Here is a 20044-nt window from a genome sequence, read left to right on the forward strand (position 1 = left end):
CTACAAAGAATTTTTTAAGCACAGTGACCATATAATCCCATAACCAGATGTACATTCTAACAAGATACCACAAGCAGTAAAGACAACAGATAATAAAAACAAAATCACAGACTTCACATTTTAAAGCTATCAGATGCAAATTATAAAGCAAACGTGTGTGGAAGTGTGTTTAAAAGGCTCTAGTAGCACCTGGGCTGGGTATCCATGTATATACAGCCTTCTGAGGGCAAATTTTAGAGGTCTTTGAAAAAGAAAAGTTGAAAATTAATAAAGAAATAACAGAAGAAATACCCTTGAAATACTGATCTCATCTGAAAATGAGTCAGTGTCTGTTCCAAGCAAACCTAACAAAAAGAGAACCACACAGGACATATTTATAGATTTTCAAGTCTCAAATATAAGGAATGCATATGGAAAAAGTAATCTACAATACCAAATGTTAGAAGACAACATCTATGAAAATTTGAATATAAAACTGTTGAATGCATGGGTTCAATGTCAAGCCAGGTTGTTTGTGTAAGAAGGTAATGAACATTCTTAAATGTACATAAGGATTTGGAAAATTATCCCTCCTCCCCACAGCCAGGTGCCTATTTGTATAACACTGTTTAAAGGCATGCCTTAGAATAATGAAAGATTAATTTGAAACCTCAAGAAGTGAGACTCAGAGTTGGGAAGGATGAGTGGTGAGCAAAGAAACCATATAAACTTAAATACATTAATTTATTATGCCATTGTTTTTTTTTATAAAGAGATGATAAAATGTCCAGATTTTTCTAAAATAAATGTTTTGGCAATCTGTTACTGCATTAGTGAATTAAAATAACAGTGACATCAGTTTATCATTTCTCAATATTTGCTGGCTGGAAACTAAGCTATTACTATCAGCTGGAAGTGGGAGGGAGGTGGGAAGAGAATTTAGGATCACCACTTGGGCCTTTCCTTGAGGCAGGTTGGGTTTCCTCACAGCATGAAGGCTGGGTTCCAAGAAGTAGCATTCTAAACGGCAAAGGCAAAGCTGCAGATCTCTAAAACCCAGTCTCAGAAGCTACACAGTGTTTAACTACCTCTGCATTCTGTTGAAGTAAGGTCAGCCCAGATTCAGGGATGGAGAAAAGATTCCACCTCTTGATGGAAGGAGTGGTAAAGATATATAGTTGTTTTTCATCACTTCATGAGATACTTAACTACTGATTATGATCTCTTTCCCAGAATATAATTTGGAAAGGGATGGTGAAATGGCTTGAATAAAACTTTCTATGTTTTATTAAATGGATACGTTGTTCCATTAACAAGGGAAAGTTTATCTTGATTATTTTTAATATTTAAGTTTTATCTTGATAAGCCTTAATTTGGGGTGGGGAGAATAAACTTGAAGCTGATCAATCAAAACAGGCAACTTTTTAACAGGAGTATAATTAAAACAACAAAAATTCTAATAAGAAACCCAGCACAGTTAAACAGACCTGTTAAATTCATAATGATTGGGAAACAGTGGCAGTTCCACAGAAGGCTAAACATGACGTAGCAGTTCTATTCCTAGGAATCTTCTCAAGTGAAAATTTATGTCTAAACTAGGACATGATATGAGTATTTATAGCAGAATTATCTATCATAATAGCCAAAAAGTGGAAGCAACCTGAATGTTCATCAAATGGTGGATGGATAAGTAAAAAGTGGTATATCCTGTTGGGGTATAAAATGAAATACTGTTGGGGAATAGAAGGAATGAAGTACTAATACATGCTTCAGCATGGATGAACCTTGAAAACTTGCTAAGTGAAAGAAATTAGTTATAAAGGACAACATATGATTTCCTTTATATGAAATGACCAGAATAGGACAAGTCTGTAGAGACAGAAAGTAGATTAATGGTAGGTTTTTGCTGGGGGTGATGGGAACTGGGGAGGTGATGGGTGACGGGTTCAGGATTTCTTTTTAGGATGATGATGTTCTAACATTTATTGTGATGGTGGTTGAAAAATTCTGTGAATATTCTAAAAGCCATTAAATTGGTGAATTGTATGATGTGAAAAATATCTCAATAAAGCTGTTAAAGAAGACTGACTGCTAAGGAAAAAAAAAAGGCCTAATGAATGAGTACTACTGTAAGCATAGGACTTTATATTAAGGTGTTTTAAAAAGATGATGGTAGCTTGGTGAAATAGGATTTGAGGAAGATTTGAGACTGCCAAATTACTGAGATAAAGGCAAATAGCACAAAATTTAGAGGAAATCACACAAGTTATTCCAAGTCAAAGCATTCAGCCAAACTGAGACAAAGGGAAGACCTTAGGGGTGAGTGGGTATTATGGAATTCCTCAGCAGTTTGTTGCATTCAGTTGTGTTACTGTGCTTTGTAGCCAGCTGCTGTTACTTGGTGATGCAAAGCATTAATAGGCTGAAGAAAATAACATGTGAACCAACCAAAGTATCAACTGTGTTAAACTGACATAATTTCCCTATTTACTATTGCATATGAGCTGATCTGTGTTACAGAAAGATGTGTTGTATCAGAATAGATTGTATGGGGAGACAAATGAATCTTTTTTCTTAGGCCCCCCAGCCATCTAGTTCGCTCTCTGAAGGCAGTCTTTGCTCCTGTATTGGTGTCCTACCAGTCTAATAATGTTTGTGTGTATAATATGAATGTATATTTTCTTTATTCATACAAATGGACACATTATATACCCTATCCTGTAGTATTTTTTTATATAAGCCATCTTTAGTGAATCTAAGGAGTTTCCCTGTTCTTTTTAATTTAAATAGTTATATATTATTCCATTGTGTGGTTGTATTAATTTCCTATTGAGTTTTGATTTATTCATTTCATTCATTTAGCATATATTTATTGTTTACTTTATACCTTTATGCCAGGAACAGTTCTGGACAGTATAGATCGAAAAAAGCAGACAAAACCCCCAACCTTCATTGAGCTTACATTCCATTGTCTTTTGTTACTCCATACAATGCTGCATACAAGAATATCCTGTACAAATAGCATTTTATGCATATGGAAGTATATGTGTAGATAAATACCTAGAAATTGGGATTGCTAGGTCAAAGCATGTACATTATATTAATAATTCTAATTGGTTTTGAATTTATAGAAAAATAGAATGGAAAGTACAGAGTTCCCATATACCCCCTGATTCCCCTGCTCACGGCCAGTTTCCCCTGTTTTTACATTAGTGTGGTACATTTGTTACAATTAATGACCCAATATTGATACAGTATTATTAACTAAAGTCCATAGTTTAAATTAGAATTCACTCTTTGTGTTGTACATTCTGTGGGTTTTGATCATTGTACATTCTATGGGTTTTGACAAATGTTAGTGACATATATCCAACATTACAATATCATACAAAATAGAATTAAAATTCCCTGTGCTCCGCCTATTCATCTCTCCCTCCTGGAAACCACTGATCTTTTTGCTGTCTCCATAATTTTGCCTTTTCCAAAATATCATGCAGTTGAAATTACATGTTATGTAGCCTTTTTAGTTGGCTTCTTCTACTTAGAAGTGTGCATTTAAGGTTCCTCCAAGTTTTTTCATGCTTGATAACTCATTTCTTTTAGAGATGAATAATATTCTGTTGTCTGGAGGTACTTCAGTTTTTTTTTTATTCATTCACCTACTGAAGAACATCTTGGTTGCTTACAGGTTTTAGCATTTATAGATAAAGCTACTATAAACATTCTTCTGCAGGTTTTTGTGTATAAACATTCTTCTGCAGGTTTTTGTCTAGATGTAAGTTTTAGGTCATACCAAGGAGCATGTTTTCTGGATAATATGGTTAAGAGTATGTTTAATTTTGTAAGAAACTGCTAAACTGTCTTCCTAAGTGGCTGTACCACTTTGCAGTTCACCAGCAATGAATGAGAGTGCCTTGCTTCATATCCTTGTCAGCATTTGATGTTGTTAGTGTTTTTTTGTATTTTCTCATTCTGATAGGTGTGTAGTGGTATCCCATTGTTATAATTTGCAATTCCTTAATGACATATAATGTTAAGCATCTTTTCATATGCTTATTTTCCATCTGCATATCTTCTTTGGTGAGGTATCTGTTCAGATCTTTTGTCCATTTTCTTAAGAGTTTTTTTGTTGAGTTTTAAGAGATCTTTATATATTTTGGATACTAGCCCTTTATCTGATAGGTGTTTTGTAAATATTTTCTCTCAGTCTGTGGCTTGTGTTTTATTCTCTTCTGCAGAACAGATCTTTTTAATTTTAATGAAAACATCAATGTTTTTATCTCATGGATTGTGCTTTTGGTATCCTAAGAAGTCACCATCACATGTTTTCACCTGTGTTTTCTTCTAGGAGTTTTGTACTTTTTACATTTTACATTTAAGTCTGTAAGCCATTTTGAGTTAATTTTTGGAAAAAGTGTAAGTTCTGTGTCTAGATGTGGTTTGTTTTTTTTTTGCATATGAATATCCACTTGTTTAGCACCATTATTGAAAAAAGACTATCCTTTTTCCATTGAGTTGCCTTTGCTCCTTTGTCAAAAATCAGTTGACTATATTTAGTGGGACAATTTTGGGGCTTCCTTTTCTGTTCTACTGATTTTTTTGTCTATTCTTTAACCAATACTGTCTTGATTATTGTAGACTAATAGTGAGTCTGAAATTGGAGGCCAGCAGTGAACAATAAGAATTTGAAATTAGAAGCAAGTACCATTTACATTAGCACTCAAAAAAAAGCCAATACTTATAAGATCTAACAAAACTTACAAACCTAACAAAATGTATACAAGATACAAGGAAAATAAAATTCTGAAGAAAACAATAAAAGAAAAGTATAAATAGAGACACTCCATGTACATGTATAGGAAGACTCAATATGCTGAAGATGTCAGTTCTTCTCAACTTGATTCATCGAGTCATAGAGTTAGCACAATCCCAAACCCAAACAAAATCCTGGCCAGTTATTTTGTGGATATAGACAAAATGATTCTAAAGTTTATATGGGAAGGCACAATACCCAGAATAGTTACACAATATTGAAGGAGAATAACATTGGAAGACTTGACACTACTTGACTTCAAGACTTACTACAAAGCTGTAGTTATCAGGACAGTGTATTATACTGGTGAAAAGATGGACGAATATATCAATAGAGTAAAGAGCCCAGGAGGGCTGTTCCAGTCCTGGTTTTACTACTTAACTAGCTGTGAAATTTTAGGCAAGTCACTTCAGTTTTCCACATCTATAAAATCATTATAAAATTTGTATGAAGATTAAATGAGATAATGCATGTAAAGCATTTATCACAAGTAAGAACTTGGTAAGTTTAGCTTACTTTAGAAAATTGTACATTTTCCAATTTGATCCTAACAAGATTCATAAGAAAGATACAGATCAAGTTTTATTCCCATCTTTTAGATCAGGAAATAGAGTTTCAGGGCCATTAATATTTGACAGAGTTCAAGGGGTTAGATACATGGCAGAGCCAGAACTATAACCTAGTCCAGATTTACTCAGTATTACCTGTCTCAGTCTAGGATGGCAGGAAAGATTATGCCTTTTGAAGAATTTACAAATACATGAAAGAGATTAGAAATATCTGAAAACAAAATTTAAGAATAAATGATGTAGACAGCACTTTAATCTACTTTCATTCACAGTGAAAAAAAAAAGTTGTTGTGAACTTACCTTTTAATTCCTGATAAAAACTCATATTGGTCATGATACATTATCCTTCTGATACATTGCTTGGTTTAACTTAACATTTTATTTAGGATTATTGCATCTATGTTCATGAATGAGATTGCCCTAGGATTTTCCCTTTTCATAATGTTCTGGTTAGATTTTAGCATCAAGATTTTTCTGTCATTATAAATTGAATTGGGGTATTTTCACTTTTTTCTCTTTTCTGGAAGAGTTTGTATAAGATTGATATTATTTTTTTCCTTAAATGTTTCGTATAATTCTGTAGTGGAGCAATCTGGATCTGGAATCTTTTAGTGTGCATGTAGAAATATTTTTAATTGTGGATTTCATTTTTTCACATAGTTACAGGACTTTTCAAGTGTTTTAAATGAAGTTAATTGAGATAGTTATTTATTAACTGAATTCATTATTTGAGATTTGTTTAACAAAGCTACAACATTTTGGGCTTTAAAATCTTAATGCTGGATATCACTTAGAGTTCTTTTTTAGCTGTGATAAAACACATGTAACATTAAGTTTACCATCTTAGCAATTTTTTTTTGGTATCATTTATCTACAATTACATGAGGAACATTATGTTTACTAGACTTCCCCCATCACCAAGTTCCCCCAACAAACCCATTATAGTCACTGTCCATCAGTGTAGTACGATGCCGTAGAATCACTACCTGTCTTCTCTGTGTTGCACAGCCCTCCCCCATCTTAGCAATTTTTTAGTGTAGAGATTAGTAGTATTAAAGTACATTCACACTTGAATACATGTAACATTACATTTATCATCTTAGTAATTTTTTAGTATACACATCAGTAGTACTTAAGTACATTCAATTAGTGTGTGGATATTGTATAACCAATCTCCAGAACTCTTTTTCTTGTAAAACTGAAACTACACCCATTAAGCAGCAATTCCCCATTCTCCCTTTCTCCCAGCCCCTGGCAGCTACGCTTCTACTTCATCTCTATGAATTTGACCACTCTTGGTATTAATAAGTGGAATCAGTGTCTTTTTGTGACTGGCTTATTTCATTTAGCATAACATCCATAAATTTTGTACATGTTGTACCATGTGTCAGAATTTCCTTCCTTTTTAAGGCTGATTAATATTCCATTGTATGTATATACCACATTTTGCTTATCCAGTCATCCATCAGTAGGCACTCAGGTTGCTTCTACCTTTTGGCTATTTTGAATAATGCTGCTATGAGCATAGGTGTACAGTTCTCTTCAGTGTCCTTCTTTTTAGTTCTTTTGGATGTAAATACAGAAGTAGAATTGCTGGATCATATAGTAATTCCATTTTTAATGTTTTGAAGACCCACCATACTGTTTTCCAAAGTGACTGCACCATTTTACATCTCTACCAACAGAGGACTTTTCAGATTGTGTATTCTTGTATGTGTCAGTAAGCTATATTTCTCTAGGAATTTGTTTTATCAAACTTTCAAATTTATTGACACAATGTAATGTCTTCAGTATCTGTAGTGATAATCATTTTTTCCATATTTTGGTTACTTAAAGCCTTTTTTCTCCTGAACAGTGTTGCCTGGAGTTTTATGATTTTCTTTCTTTTCAAACAATTGATTTTGTGCTTTGTTGATCCTTTTGATTGTATATAGTTTTTCATTTTGCTGATTTATTCTTATCCTTATTATCACCTTCTGCTTTCTTTATTTTACTTTGCTGTTGGTCTCACACTCTTGGGGTCTGATTTGGGCTTGCTAATGCTCACCTAGGTTTTATGATTGTTCTCTCTTCTTTCTACTCTTCCAATAAAGTTTTCCAGAGATGCTCAGTGTTTTGTTTATATATTTGTTTTAATGAGGAGAGTAAGTTAGGAGGAAGGAAGTTGAAGTCTTAGAAATGATGTCATCTTTCAGCACTAGTCTTAATCACTGTCAGCTGTACTTTAAAATTCTAACATAACCTGATTGACAAGATTATCAAATGCAGCTTGTAACAGTGTTACTCTATTTTTCCCCCTCTCTGGCAGGACCTGTTGGGGCCCAGCCCCTACTCATGGTGCCCAGAAGACCTGGCTATGGCACCATGGGCAAACCCATTAAATTGCTGGCTAACTGTTTTCAAGTTGAAATCCCAAAGATTGATGTCTACCTCTATGAGGTGGATATTAAACCAGACAAGTGTCCTAGGAGAGTGAACAGGTAAGAATCATAAAGTTATGGAGATATTTTGCTGTTGATATTTGTCTTTGCTTTAGTAATTACATTTATCTTGTATATCTAAATAACAATGATAATGTGTAATAGTTTGACCAAGAATATATGGTAATTGTTTTGAAATTGTGCTTCAGAGGTGTAATGGTGAGAAAAGTCTTATATAAACAGACTTAAAAATTTTCTATTATAACAAAACTCACATGTCTTCTTTGTGTTAATAGAAAAGATCCAAGTTATTTTTTATGCTCTTGAAATCAGACTGAGGTCTTTTTCCTTGCTGGTAGATAATTTATCTGTGCTCTTTTTTTTCCTCCACCATACCCCTACCTTGCTTACACCTTTGGTAATAATCCCTTTAAGATGATGGAGATTATAGCAGTGGTAGTAGAAATGGTGGTTGTCAATGGTTTTGTGCTTTTTGTTCTGATCAACTCCTAACTTTCTTTACTCTTACGCAGGAAGAGAAGCTTCTTTTCTTACTACCCCCCCCAAATACTATATAAATGTACATATGTATGTGGCTGTGGTTTAGGTAATAAGAGGAAAAGAAAAGCAATTTATGACATAGTGTTCAACACCGTGAAGGAGGTTTAAAAAAAAAAGACTTAGGAACAAAATACTTAGAAAACAATGATATTCAACTTAGCATTTTGGTTTGTATTATCAAATACTCCAGCCATTTCTTACTCAGTAAGTATTATTAAGGACCTTCATTTAAGACAAAGATGGTTCTTGCTGTCAAGCAATGTGTAATTTAGTAGAGGAGATAAGATACATAGAAATATGAAATGAATGAACACTAAGAGACTTTGTGATAACATGAGAAAACCACCTGTCATATGAGTATTACAATTAATGTGTAATGCAGAGATCTTTCTGAGGTCAGAGAGGGACTTGTGGAGTATTACAAGTGGAAGAAATCTAAGAGGTTAGTTAATCTGATACTCTTTTTCATATCTGAAATCCAGAAAGGTTAAGAGGCTTATTCAAGAACATGCATTTCTAGTAGCAAAGGTGAGATAAGAACTCCAGAATCCTAACTTGATAGATTTCCTATATTAGGAAATAGATGTAAAAGAAGAAAAGGAATGGAATAAATCTAAAACCATTGGTAGAATTGTGGATAGCGGTAATAAAGAGACACTGTGTTTAAAGATGAGGCAGCATTAACAAAGGTACAGCAATTGAGAAGAATCAGGATAGTGAGCTTTAGCCATGCTGAAGGGCGGCGGTTCTGGTCAGGTACTGCTTTAAGCTACCATCTATGAGTAAGTGACCTCTAGTCTTGATGTGGCCTCCACTTCTTTCCTGAGTTTTAAACTGACACCTGAATATTACTAAAGTGCTTTATACACAAGTTAAAAAAACCTCGTTCTCTCAATCCCCATCCCTATACTCCGTTGATATTACTGTATTCTTTTTCTCCACCTAAACTCTGAAATTAGACCTTACATTTCCTTTTCTTCCTATTGATTATCAAGCCCTATTCAGTTATCAGAACAACTTACTGCTATTTCAGAAGTTGATCCCTAATCTGCCCCTCTCTATTCATACAACTACCACCTTGGTTTCAGATCCCTGTTATCTAGACTCTTAAAATAACCTTTTAATTGGTTTTCCCTAACATCTCTCCCTCTGCATTCTAGTTAATTATGCACATTTCTGGCATAGTTATCCTTTTAAATAAGAAACCTGATTATGTCACTCCCTTACTTTAAAATATTTTCAGCTCCCTATTGCCTACAGAAGAACATCCCAAATTTAGTATAGCATACCCTTCTTGGTTTGTCTAACCTATACCCTTTTCCATATTCTACAGCTCTTACCTGGAATGGCCTCTCTGCCCTTCTCTATCTGGCAGACCTCTGTTATTTTTTAAGGCACATCTTTTAAACTCCAGTCAGATGGTAATTCATTTTTTTATGACCCTGTAGTACTTGGTGTACACCTCTGTTATAATATTTTTAGTGCATTGTGGTTACTCTTTGCTCCCTACTTCTCAGAGTATAACCTCTTCATGAAAAGGAATATTCTTTACTGTCATCCTTGTAGTTCTGATCTTAACTTAGTGATTGGCACATAATAAATAGAATGAATGAAATGCTCATAAAAATAAAATGGTATGAGTATGATGGTGAGGGACAGAAAAGAGAACTGGATATTAACAGAGGGCTATGTATGCCTAGATAGGGATTTTCAATGCCCTTCCCTTTTAGGATCTATTGACTGATCTTTGTCTTATACTCCTTCCTCTCTCTTGTCTGTCTCCTAGCTATAATCCACTGCAGAGACTTAACTGTCTCATGCTGTGCTTTCAAATTCCCTCTTTCTTGTTTCTCAGAATTAATGTTAATATGCAAATTTGAATGAAAGATAATCCTGACCCCTTTGGTAGATGTTGACATTTTTTAAAGGCATTTATTAATTTAAGCAAATGTCTAAGGCATTAAATGTAACTGATCAAATGTCTAAGGCAGATATTTCTCAGCTGAATTCCTTACTACTTCCTCTCCACCTTGCCCTGCCTTAAAAGAATCAACCCTAACTTTGGCAGTATATAGTGGAGAATTGTTATAGCTAATTCATTAAGTAGGAGAATATATGATGAAAATGTTAGGAAAACAAAATCATTAGAAGACAATATGGGTTGGCGTTGAGGGAGTATTAAGTAAAAAAAAGAACAAAGTTGCTTATTGGATTTGTTCCTTCTCCTTTTTTTTGGTGGGGGTGAAGGAAGTATTTGTGTATTGTATGAGTGTATGTGAAATTGCATAGCATAGAGTTTCACATGTAGATGCTCAGCATGTTAGTTCAGTTTGGGAGGAAAATACATATAATTAGTGCAGTACATTTTGGTTTTAACCTAGGATCCTATTGACATTCCTAATAATATTTCTTCTGTAGGTTGCTTTGTCTTGTTATGTTGTTTTCAGTACGAGTAAAGTATCTGTAATTTAGATGTTTCCAAATGGAAATTTTTTATCATGTACCTTTTATTTGAGATTTGATAGGAGGCACTATCAAAAAGAGTACTTTTTGTACTCTAAAAATGTCATAAATCAACTTTATTCTTTGTTTATAATATTGACTTGATTTTATATAAATATCTGTTAAACTTATTCCCTTAATTTTCTTCAAAAGACTAGCTTTTGTCTTTAGTTTTTGCAATATTATTACATAACTAGTCATTAAAAATTGTTCGTGGGCTTCTGAAATTGGTTTAATTCCTATACTTTCTCAGCTGGAATTGCAGAAATTAGAAGGACTAGATAAAACTTTACAGTTCCATTTCAATATCAACTAAGCAGTTATGGACTAAAATGCAGCAGTATTTAAATCAGCACATATGAGGTTTCTCTTGTCCATATGCCTCATGCTCAGATATTTGGCACTATAGCATTAATCACAATAGTAGAATGATGTATTGTAGCCAAACAAGTTTCCACTTTAGTCAGAAGAGTTTTCTTAGATAAAATATCCAAGAAATGCTTATGAATAATTTTTTTATTCAGCTTTTCTCCTTTAGACTTTCTGTCTACTGCTTTGTTTTGTCCTTTCCTCACCCCTTTGGGGGAATGTATTTTTCTTTTTTTCATATTTAATGACTGACTGAAAACAATCATTTGGTGAAAGAACATTTGTTAAGCAGATTTTAAATGTTTCTAGTTTTGTTTTTCAGAAGTGAATGCTCTCAATAACTAAAAATCAAATATTTTTAGAAATATTATGACCTAGAGCATAAATGCTAGTTTGTCCAACTACTAAGCATATGTGGGGTCAAATAGATTATTACATACTCAGAACCATTGAGTAGTGAAATAAATACATGGAAAAAATTATATATACAGCATAATTATAACTGCAGTATCTATTGTAAACATGAGTAAAGATATGAAAGAATTGAAGTAGTAGGTTGTGGTTGAATATTTTTTGGTTCAATTTTATAGATTAAATATCATCTTATAATCATTGCACTATTATAATTGCTGTTACTATTCTATAATGATTAATGACATAAGGCCAAATATTTGCATATTGTATATAGATATAATGTAATACTGATTTTTGAATTTTATAAGAAAAAATATAAATCTATATTGTTTCTATTTAGTCTCTGAAATGGAAATCTCATATCAGAATGTTGGAAGCAACGCCCTTTCTGCTGTTATTAGGAATATTATTGGCATAGTGTTACAGTTGGCTAGTATGCCAAGAGAGGGACATACTTTTTAAAAATAACTTTATTGATGTAAAATTCATATTCCATACAATTCACTCATTTAAAGTGTACAATTCAGTGGTTTTTAGTATGTTCACAGAGATAGCATATTGCCATCACCAAAATGCAGCAGTATTTAAATAAGCACATATGAGGTTTCTCTTGTCCATATGCCACATGCTCAAATATTTTAGAACATTTTAGAACATTTAACTTTTTAGATCTAATTTTAGAAAATTTCACCCTCCCAAGAAGAAACCCCATACTCATTAGCAATTGCTCCCCATTGCCTCCTGCCTCACAGCCCCTACCGGTCACTAATCTACTTTCTGTCTCTCTAGATTTGCCTTTTCTGGGCAGTTCATATAAATGGAATTATTCAATATGTGGCCTTCTATGTGACCACTTTCACTTTGCATAATGTTTTCAAGGTTCATTCATGTTGTAGCATGTATCATACTTCATTCCTTTTTATTACTGAATAATATTCCACGGTTTATTTGTCATCGGTCGATGGACACATGAGTTGTTTGCACTTTTTTAGCTCTTATGAATAATGCTGCTGTGAACATTTATGTACAGGATTTTGTATGGACAAATGTTTTATTTCCCTTGGGTGTATACCTAAGAGTGGAATCATGTGATGATGACTTTGTGTTTAACCTTTCAGATTCTTTTCCAAAGTGGCTGTATCGTTTTACATTCTCGCTAACAATGTATGATGATTCCAGTGTTTCCACATCCTCACCAACATTAGTAATCTGTCCTCTATTATAGCCATCCTAATGGGTATTAAGTAGTATCTCATTGTTATTTTGATTTGCATTTCCCTGATGGATAATGATGTTAAGCATCTTTTCATGTACTTACTGCCCATTGTTTATCTTTGGAGAAATACCTGTTCAGGTCTTTGCCTGTTTTTAAATTGGATCATTTGTCTTTTCATCATTGAGTTGTAGGAGTTCTTTATACATACTAGCTAAAAGTCCTGTATCAGGTACAATGATTTGCAAAATTTTCCCCTTTCTTTATGTATTCTTTTCAGTTTCTTGATGGTGTCCTTTGAAGCACATTTTTTATTTTGATGAAGTCCAATTAATTTTTTCCTAATGCCATTTGTTCTTTTGGTGTCGTGTCTACAGAGGGAGATAATTCTGATGAAAATTATTTAGAGGACCTACCTCAGAAAATTGCCAGTGAAGATACAATGGTGTAGTTTTGAATGTTTAGCTCTCTTGGGGAAGGTCAATCAATAAGCAAGTTTGATTTCCCTTATTAATCATTTGAAAGATAGGAAAGCTAACAAATGGTGAATATTTCAAATCTCAAAATTCTCTTAAAGTAGCATCTAAATTACTCAATAGAAAGTAATCTTTTGGCTAATATTTCTATTATATATATATATCTAAAACTCAAAGATGCTTTTATAAGTGAGTATTATCTAATTATCAGGGACTAGTAGGTAGGGTTTATTCTTAAAATCTATCCATTTGTATAAATTGAACTTATAATAGCTGTATAGTATTGCATTGTACAGATGTGTTATGATTTACTTTTAGTCTGCTCCATTTTTTTTTTCTTAGACTGGGTTAAACCAATTTGTACCAATTACCTGAATTTTCCATGTGGTTGTACCAAGGTAGAATGATATTGGTACTATATTTAAAGGACATATGGACTCTCACTGGACTCTCACTGGAATTATAGTTTTTTTCTATATAACTTCTAATAACTTTTAAACTTTTAATAATAACTTTTAAAATTTAACTCAGGGATCATTTTTGGATCTTTCCTATGTTTTCATTAGCTATTTAATTGATTGCACCATGTTTTATGTCAGGCACTTTGCTGGATTTTGGAGATAACAGGATAAATAAGACACGGTTCCTAATAAGGATTTCATAGTCTGTGTGGGGTGACAAGCCCTGTGAGATGTGCATTATGTGCTGTGATGAAAGAATAATGATTCCTGCTTTTGGAAGGAAGTTGGAGTACATGACATGGTGTGTGAACTGGATAGTTGCCCAGTAGACCAGGAGAAAGAATAATCCACATAGGAGAGAGCATGGGCTTTTGAGCAAATGAAGAACATCTATATTTAAAAGCAGAACCAATGGCAGTATGGAGAATAATCAGAGAAGGGAAAGATCAGAGGAGTCCTAGAGAATATTTGGAAGGTTATTACAGTAGTCTAGATCACTGGTCCTCAAATTCATCCCCATTAGTTAAAATATGTTTGACCATGCATTCAACAATAGGTAAGGAAATATATATGAACACATATTTAAAAATTTTTAACTTATATACATATATTACCATTCTAACACATTGTATATAGAAAAATTAAAGGTGGAGAAATAAACTATTTTGGAATTATTAATAACTTGACATTTTAGATTAATGAACCAAAAACCTGATTGAATATGTACCACACACTTAAACTGAAATAAGTTGCAACACACAGAGAAGACAAGTAGTGGTTTTACAGCATCTTACTACGCTGATGGACAGTGACTAATGGGGTATGAGGGGGGGACTTGGTGAAGGGGGGAGTCTAGTAAACATAATGTTCCTCATGTAATTGTAGATTAATAATACCAAAATAAAAAAAAAGAAATAATTTGCAACATGCTGAAAATGAATGAATGAGTGACTTCCACTAATAACTTCTATATCTTGCAGAGTTCCCATTATTCTTTTAGGATTCCTGGGTGCTATATTTACATCTGATAGAGACTTAGTGAAGATAACAGTAGTCAGTCCATTTTCATGAATATTAGAAATCTTAATTTCTGTTGATGAAAATTAAGTATAAATACTAATAACTTTTTCTCATACTCCAGCATACCTCCTACTACCTCTGGTACCTACTTTTCTAGATTAGAAGTAGCGTTTTCTAAGACTTAAATAACAGCAGTGGCAGTGGTGATGAAAGGAGGGCTTAAATGTAAAATTTAGAAGAATGACCAACTTAGGTAAACTTAGGTATGTATGGAAAGGGAAGAAGTAAGAGTGGCTTCATAATTATTAGCTTGTGCAATGGTGATGACTTTAACAGAAATATGGATGGTAAAAGGACCAAGTATTTTTATCATGTGTTTTGGATATTTGTAAGTCAAATTGTGTAAGAAACATCAAAATGGAGAAGTTCAATAGATTATTACAAATAAGTGCCTAAAGCTCAAACTAGGGCTGAGATGGAAATTGAGATTTGCGACACACCAACATATAAGTGATAGTTAAAAGCTAGGGAGAGTGTGTAGAGTCAAGAGAACTGAGACCAGATCTCAGGGGATACTATTATTTCACATTCTTCAGTGAAGACACTTAGAGATTAGAAAGATAGGAGAACCAGGAAGAAACAGAAGCTGTTTCATAGAAGGTAAAACAGGGATCATGATTTTCAAGGACTGAGCACAGTAGCAAATGATAAAAGAGGCCCAGAGTGTAAAGGCTGAAAAGAGACTATGTTTAAGAGGTCAGTGGTGGTCTCAGAGGGAAGTGTTCTAGGGGAGAGTTATTTCTGTAAGCCAGATTGAGTTAAAAATTCATTTTCCAATACGTAATATATAAAGAATAGAGGAGGAAGAAAAAAGAGGGAAAAAAAGGACCTTTACATTGTGTTTGTAATAGCTTACTAAGTGAATTAAATTAGACTCTTAGATAGTAGGGAAGTTAACCTTGAACCTTTGATAACCATGAATCTAAAGCCTGCAATGGCAGTAAGTACATACCTATCGATAATCACCCTAAATGTAAATGGTCTAAATGCACCAATCAAAAGACATAGAGTTACTGAATAGATAAAAAAAAACAAGACCCATCTGTATGCTGCCTACAAGAGACTCACTTCAAACCCAAAGACATACACAGACTAAAAATGAAGGGATGGATATTTCATGCAACTAATAGGGAAAAAAAGCAGGAGTTGCAGACCTTGTATCAGACAAAACAGATTTCAAAACAAAGAAAAGAACAAGAGACAATGAAGCACATTACATTATGATAAAAGGGTCAGTCCAACAAGAGGATATAACCATTATAAATATCTATGCACCCAACACAGGATCACCTACATATATAAAACAAATACTAACAGAATTAAAGAGGGAAATAGAATGCAATGAATTCATTTTAGGAGACTTCAACACACTAGTCACTCCAAAGGACACATCAACCAGACACAAAATAAGGAGACACAGGCACTGAACAACACATTAGAACACCTGGACCTAACAGACATCTACAGAACACTTCACCCAAAAGCAGCAGGAAACACATTCTTCTCAAGTGCACATGGAACATTTTCAAGAATAGATCATGCACTAGGCCACAAAAACAGCCTCAATAAATTTAAAAAGATTGAAATTCCACCAACCAGCTTCTCAAACCACATAGGTATGAAACTAGAAATAAATTACACAAATAAAATGAAAAATCCCACAAACACATGGAGGCTTCACAACATGCTCCTAAATAACCAATGGATCAATGACCAAATAAAAACAGAGATGAAGCAATACATGGAGACAAATGAGAACAATAATTCAACACCACAAAAATCTGTGGGATGCAGTGAAGGCCGTGCTAAGAGGGAAGTATACTGCAATACAGGCCTACCTCAGAAAAGAAGAACAATCCCATATGAACAGTCTAAACTCACAATTGACAAAACTAGAAACAGAAGAACAAATGGCACCCAAAATCAGTAGAAGGTGGGACATAACAAAGACTAGAGCAGAAATAAATAAAATTGAGAATAAAACAGTAAAAACAATCAATGAAAGCAGGAGTTGGTTCTTAGAGAAAATAAACAAAAAGATAAACCCCTAGCCAGACTTACCAAGAAAAAAAGAGAGTCTACACACATAAACAGAATCAGAAATGAGAAAGGAAAAATCACTACAGACACCACAGAAATACAAAGAACTATTAGAGAATACTATGAAAAACTATATGGTAACAAACTGGATAACCTAGAAGAAATGGACAACTTTCTAGAAAAATACAACCTTCCAAGACTGACCCAGAAAGAAACAGAAAATCTGAACAGACCAATTACCAGCAATGAAATTGAAGTGGTAATCAAAACTTACCTAAGAACAAAACCCCTGGACCAGATGGCTTCACCACTGAATTTTATCAAACATTTAGTGAGGACCTACCACTCATCCTCCTAAAAGTTTTCCAAAAAGTAGAAGAGGAGGAAATACTTCCAAACTCATTGTATGAGGCCAGCTTCACCCTAATACCAAAACCAGGCAAAGACACCACAAAAAAAGAAAATTACAGACCAATATCCCTGAAGAACATAGATGCAAAGATACTCAGCAAAATATTAGCAAACTGAATTCAAAAATACATCAAAGAGATCATCCACCATGATCAAGTGGGATTTATTCCAAGGAGGCACGGATGGTACAATATTAGAAAATCCATCAACATCATCCACCACATCAACAGAAAGAAGGACAAAAACCACATCATCATCTCCATAGATGCCGAAAAAGCATTTGACAGAATTCAACATCCATTCATGATAAAAACTCTCAACAAAATGGATATAGAGGGCAAGTACCTCAACATAATAAATACCATATATGACAGACCCACAGCTAACATCATAACTAACAGCAAGAAGCTGAAAGCCTCGCCTTTAAGATTGGGAACTAGACAAGGATGCCCACTCTCTCCATTTTTATTCAGCATAGTTCTGGAGGTCCTTGCCATAGCAATTAGACAACACAAAGAAATAAATGGCATCCAGATTGGTTAAGAAAAAGTTAAACATTTTGTAGATAACATGATATTGTACATTAAAAAAACCCTGAAGAATCCTCTCCAAAACTACTAGATCTTATATCTGAATTCAGCAAAGTTGCAGGATACAAAATTAATACACAGAAATCTGTGGCATTCCTATACACTAACAATGAACTAGCAGAAAGAGAAATCAGGAAAACAATGCCATTCACAATTGCATCAAAAAGAATAAAATACCTAGGAATAAGCCTAACCAAAGAAGTGAAAAACCTGGACTCTGAAAACTGCAAGACACTCATGAGAGAAATTAAAGAAGATACCAATAAATGGAAACACATCCCTTGCTCATGGATAGGAAGAATTAATATTGTTAAAATGGCCATCCTGCCTAAAGCAATCTACAGATTCAGTGCAACTCCTATGAAAATAACAACAGCATTCTTCAATGAACTAGAGCAAATAGTTCTAAGATTCATATGGAACCACAAAAGACCCTGAATAGCCAAAGCAATCCTGAGAAGGAAGAATAAAGCAGGGGAGATTACGCTTCCCAACTTCAAGCTCTACTACAAAGCCACAGTAATCAAAGACAATTTGGTACTGCCACAAGAACAGACCCACAGACCAGTGGAACAGACTAGAGAGCCCAGATATAAAACCCAAGCATATATGGTCAATTAATATATGATAAAGGAACTATGGACATACAATGGGGAAATGACAGCCTCTTCAACAACTGGTGTTGGCAAAACTGGACAGCTACAAGCAAGAGAATGAAACTGGATTATTGTTTAACCCCATACACAAAAGTAATTTCAAAATGGATCAAAGACCTAAATGTAAGTCATGAAACCATAAAACTCTTAGAAGACAACATAGGCAAAAATGTCCTGAATATAAACATGAGCAACTTCTTCCTGAACGCATCTCCTTGAGCAAGGGAAAGAAAAGCAAAAATGAAAACATGGGACTACATCAAACTAAAAAGCATCTGTACGGCAAAGGACACCATCAACAGAACAAAAAGGTATCCTGCAGTATGGGAGGATATATTTGTAAATGACATGTCCAACAAGTGGTTAACATCCAAAATATATAAAGAACTCACACGTCTCAACACCCAAAAAGCAAAGAACCCGATTAAAAAATGGACAGATGATATGAAGAAACAGTTCTTGAAAAAAGAAATTCATATGGCCAACAGACACATGAAAAGATGCTCCACATCACTAATCATCAGGGAAATGCAAATTAAAACCACAATGAGATATCACCTCACACCAGTTAGGATGGCCAGCATTGAAAAGACTAAGAACAACAAATGCTGGCGAGATTGCGGAGAAAGGTGAATCCTCCTACGCTACTGGTGGGAATGTAAGCTAGTTCAACTATTGTGGAAAGCAGTACGGAGATTCCTCAAAAAACGAAAAATAGAAATATCATTTGACCCAGGAATTCCACTCCTAGGAATTTACCCAAAGAAAACAACTTCTCTGATTCAAAAAGACATATGCACCCCTATGTTTATCACAGCATAATTTACAATAGCCAAGATATGGAAGCAACCTAAGTTGTAGATGAATGGTTAAAGAAGTGGTACATATACACAATGGAATACTATTCAGCCATAAGAAAGAAACAAATCCTACCATTTGCAACAACGTGGATGGAGCTGGAGAACATTATGCTCAGTGAAATAAGTCAGGCAGAGAAAGACAAATACCAAATGACTTCCTCATTTGTGGAGTATAACAATGAAACAAAACTGACGGAACAAAATATCAGCAGACTCACAAACTCCAAGAAGGGACTAGTGGCTACTAAAGGAGGGGATTGTGGGAGGGCAGGGAGGGAAGTGAGGGAGAAGGGGATTGTGGGGTATCATGATTGGTGCATGTGGTGTGTGGGATCACAGGGAAGACAGTGTAGTTCGGAGAAGACAAATAGGGATTCTGTGGCATCTTACTACACTGATGGACAGTGACTGTAATGGGGTATTGGAGGGGACTTGATAATAAGAGTGAATGTAATAACCACATTCTTTTTCTTGTGAAACCTTCATTAGAGTGTATATCAATGATACCTTAATAATAATAATAATAATAATAATAATAATAATAACAATAAAAGAAGTACTACAGCTGCAGAGATGAAATCAACAACTGATTGTCTAAAGAGATGAGTCAGATTTTGAATCTGGGTTCAT

At 34.1% G+C, this 20044-nt stretch overlaps 1 protein-coding gene across 2 annotated transcripts in view; it reads left to right on the top strand.

Moving 5' to 3' along the window:
• Positions 1 to 20044, top strand: part of AGO3 (argonaute RISC catalytic component 3) — a 141433-nt gene that overhangs the window by 16689 nt on the left and 104700 nt on the right. For both annotated transcript variants that reach the window (XM_037021309.2, XM_037021310.2), the window contains exon 2: positions 7670 to 7841. In XM_037021309.2, the coding sequence (XP_036877204.1) occupies positions 7670 to 7841 (172 nt within the window). The remainder of the gene's footprint in view (positions 1 to 7669; positions 7842 to 20044) is intronic.

This window comes from Manis javanica, chromosome 4 (genome assembly GCF_040802235.1).
Source record: "Manis javanica isolate MJ-LG chromosome 4, MJ_LKY, whole genome shotgun sequence".
Taxonomy (NCBI): domain Eukaryota; kingdom Metazoa; phylum Chordata; class Mammalia; order Pholidota; family Manidae; genus Manis; species Manis javanica.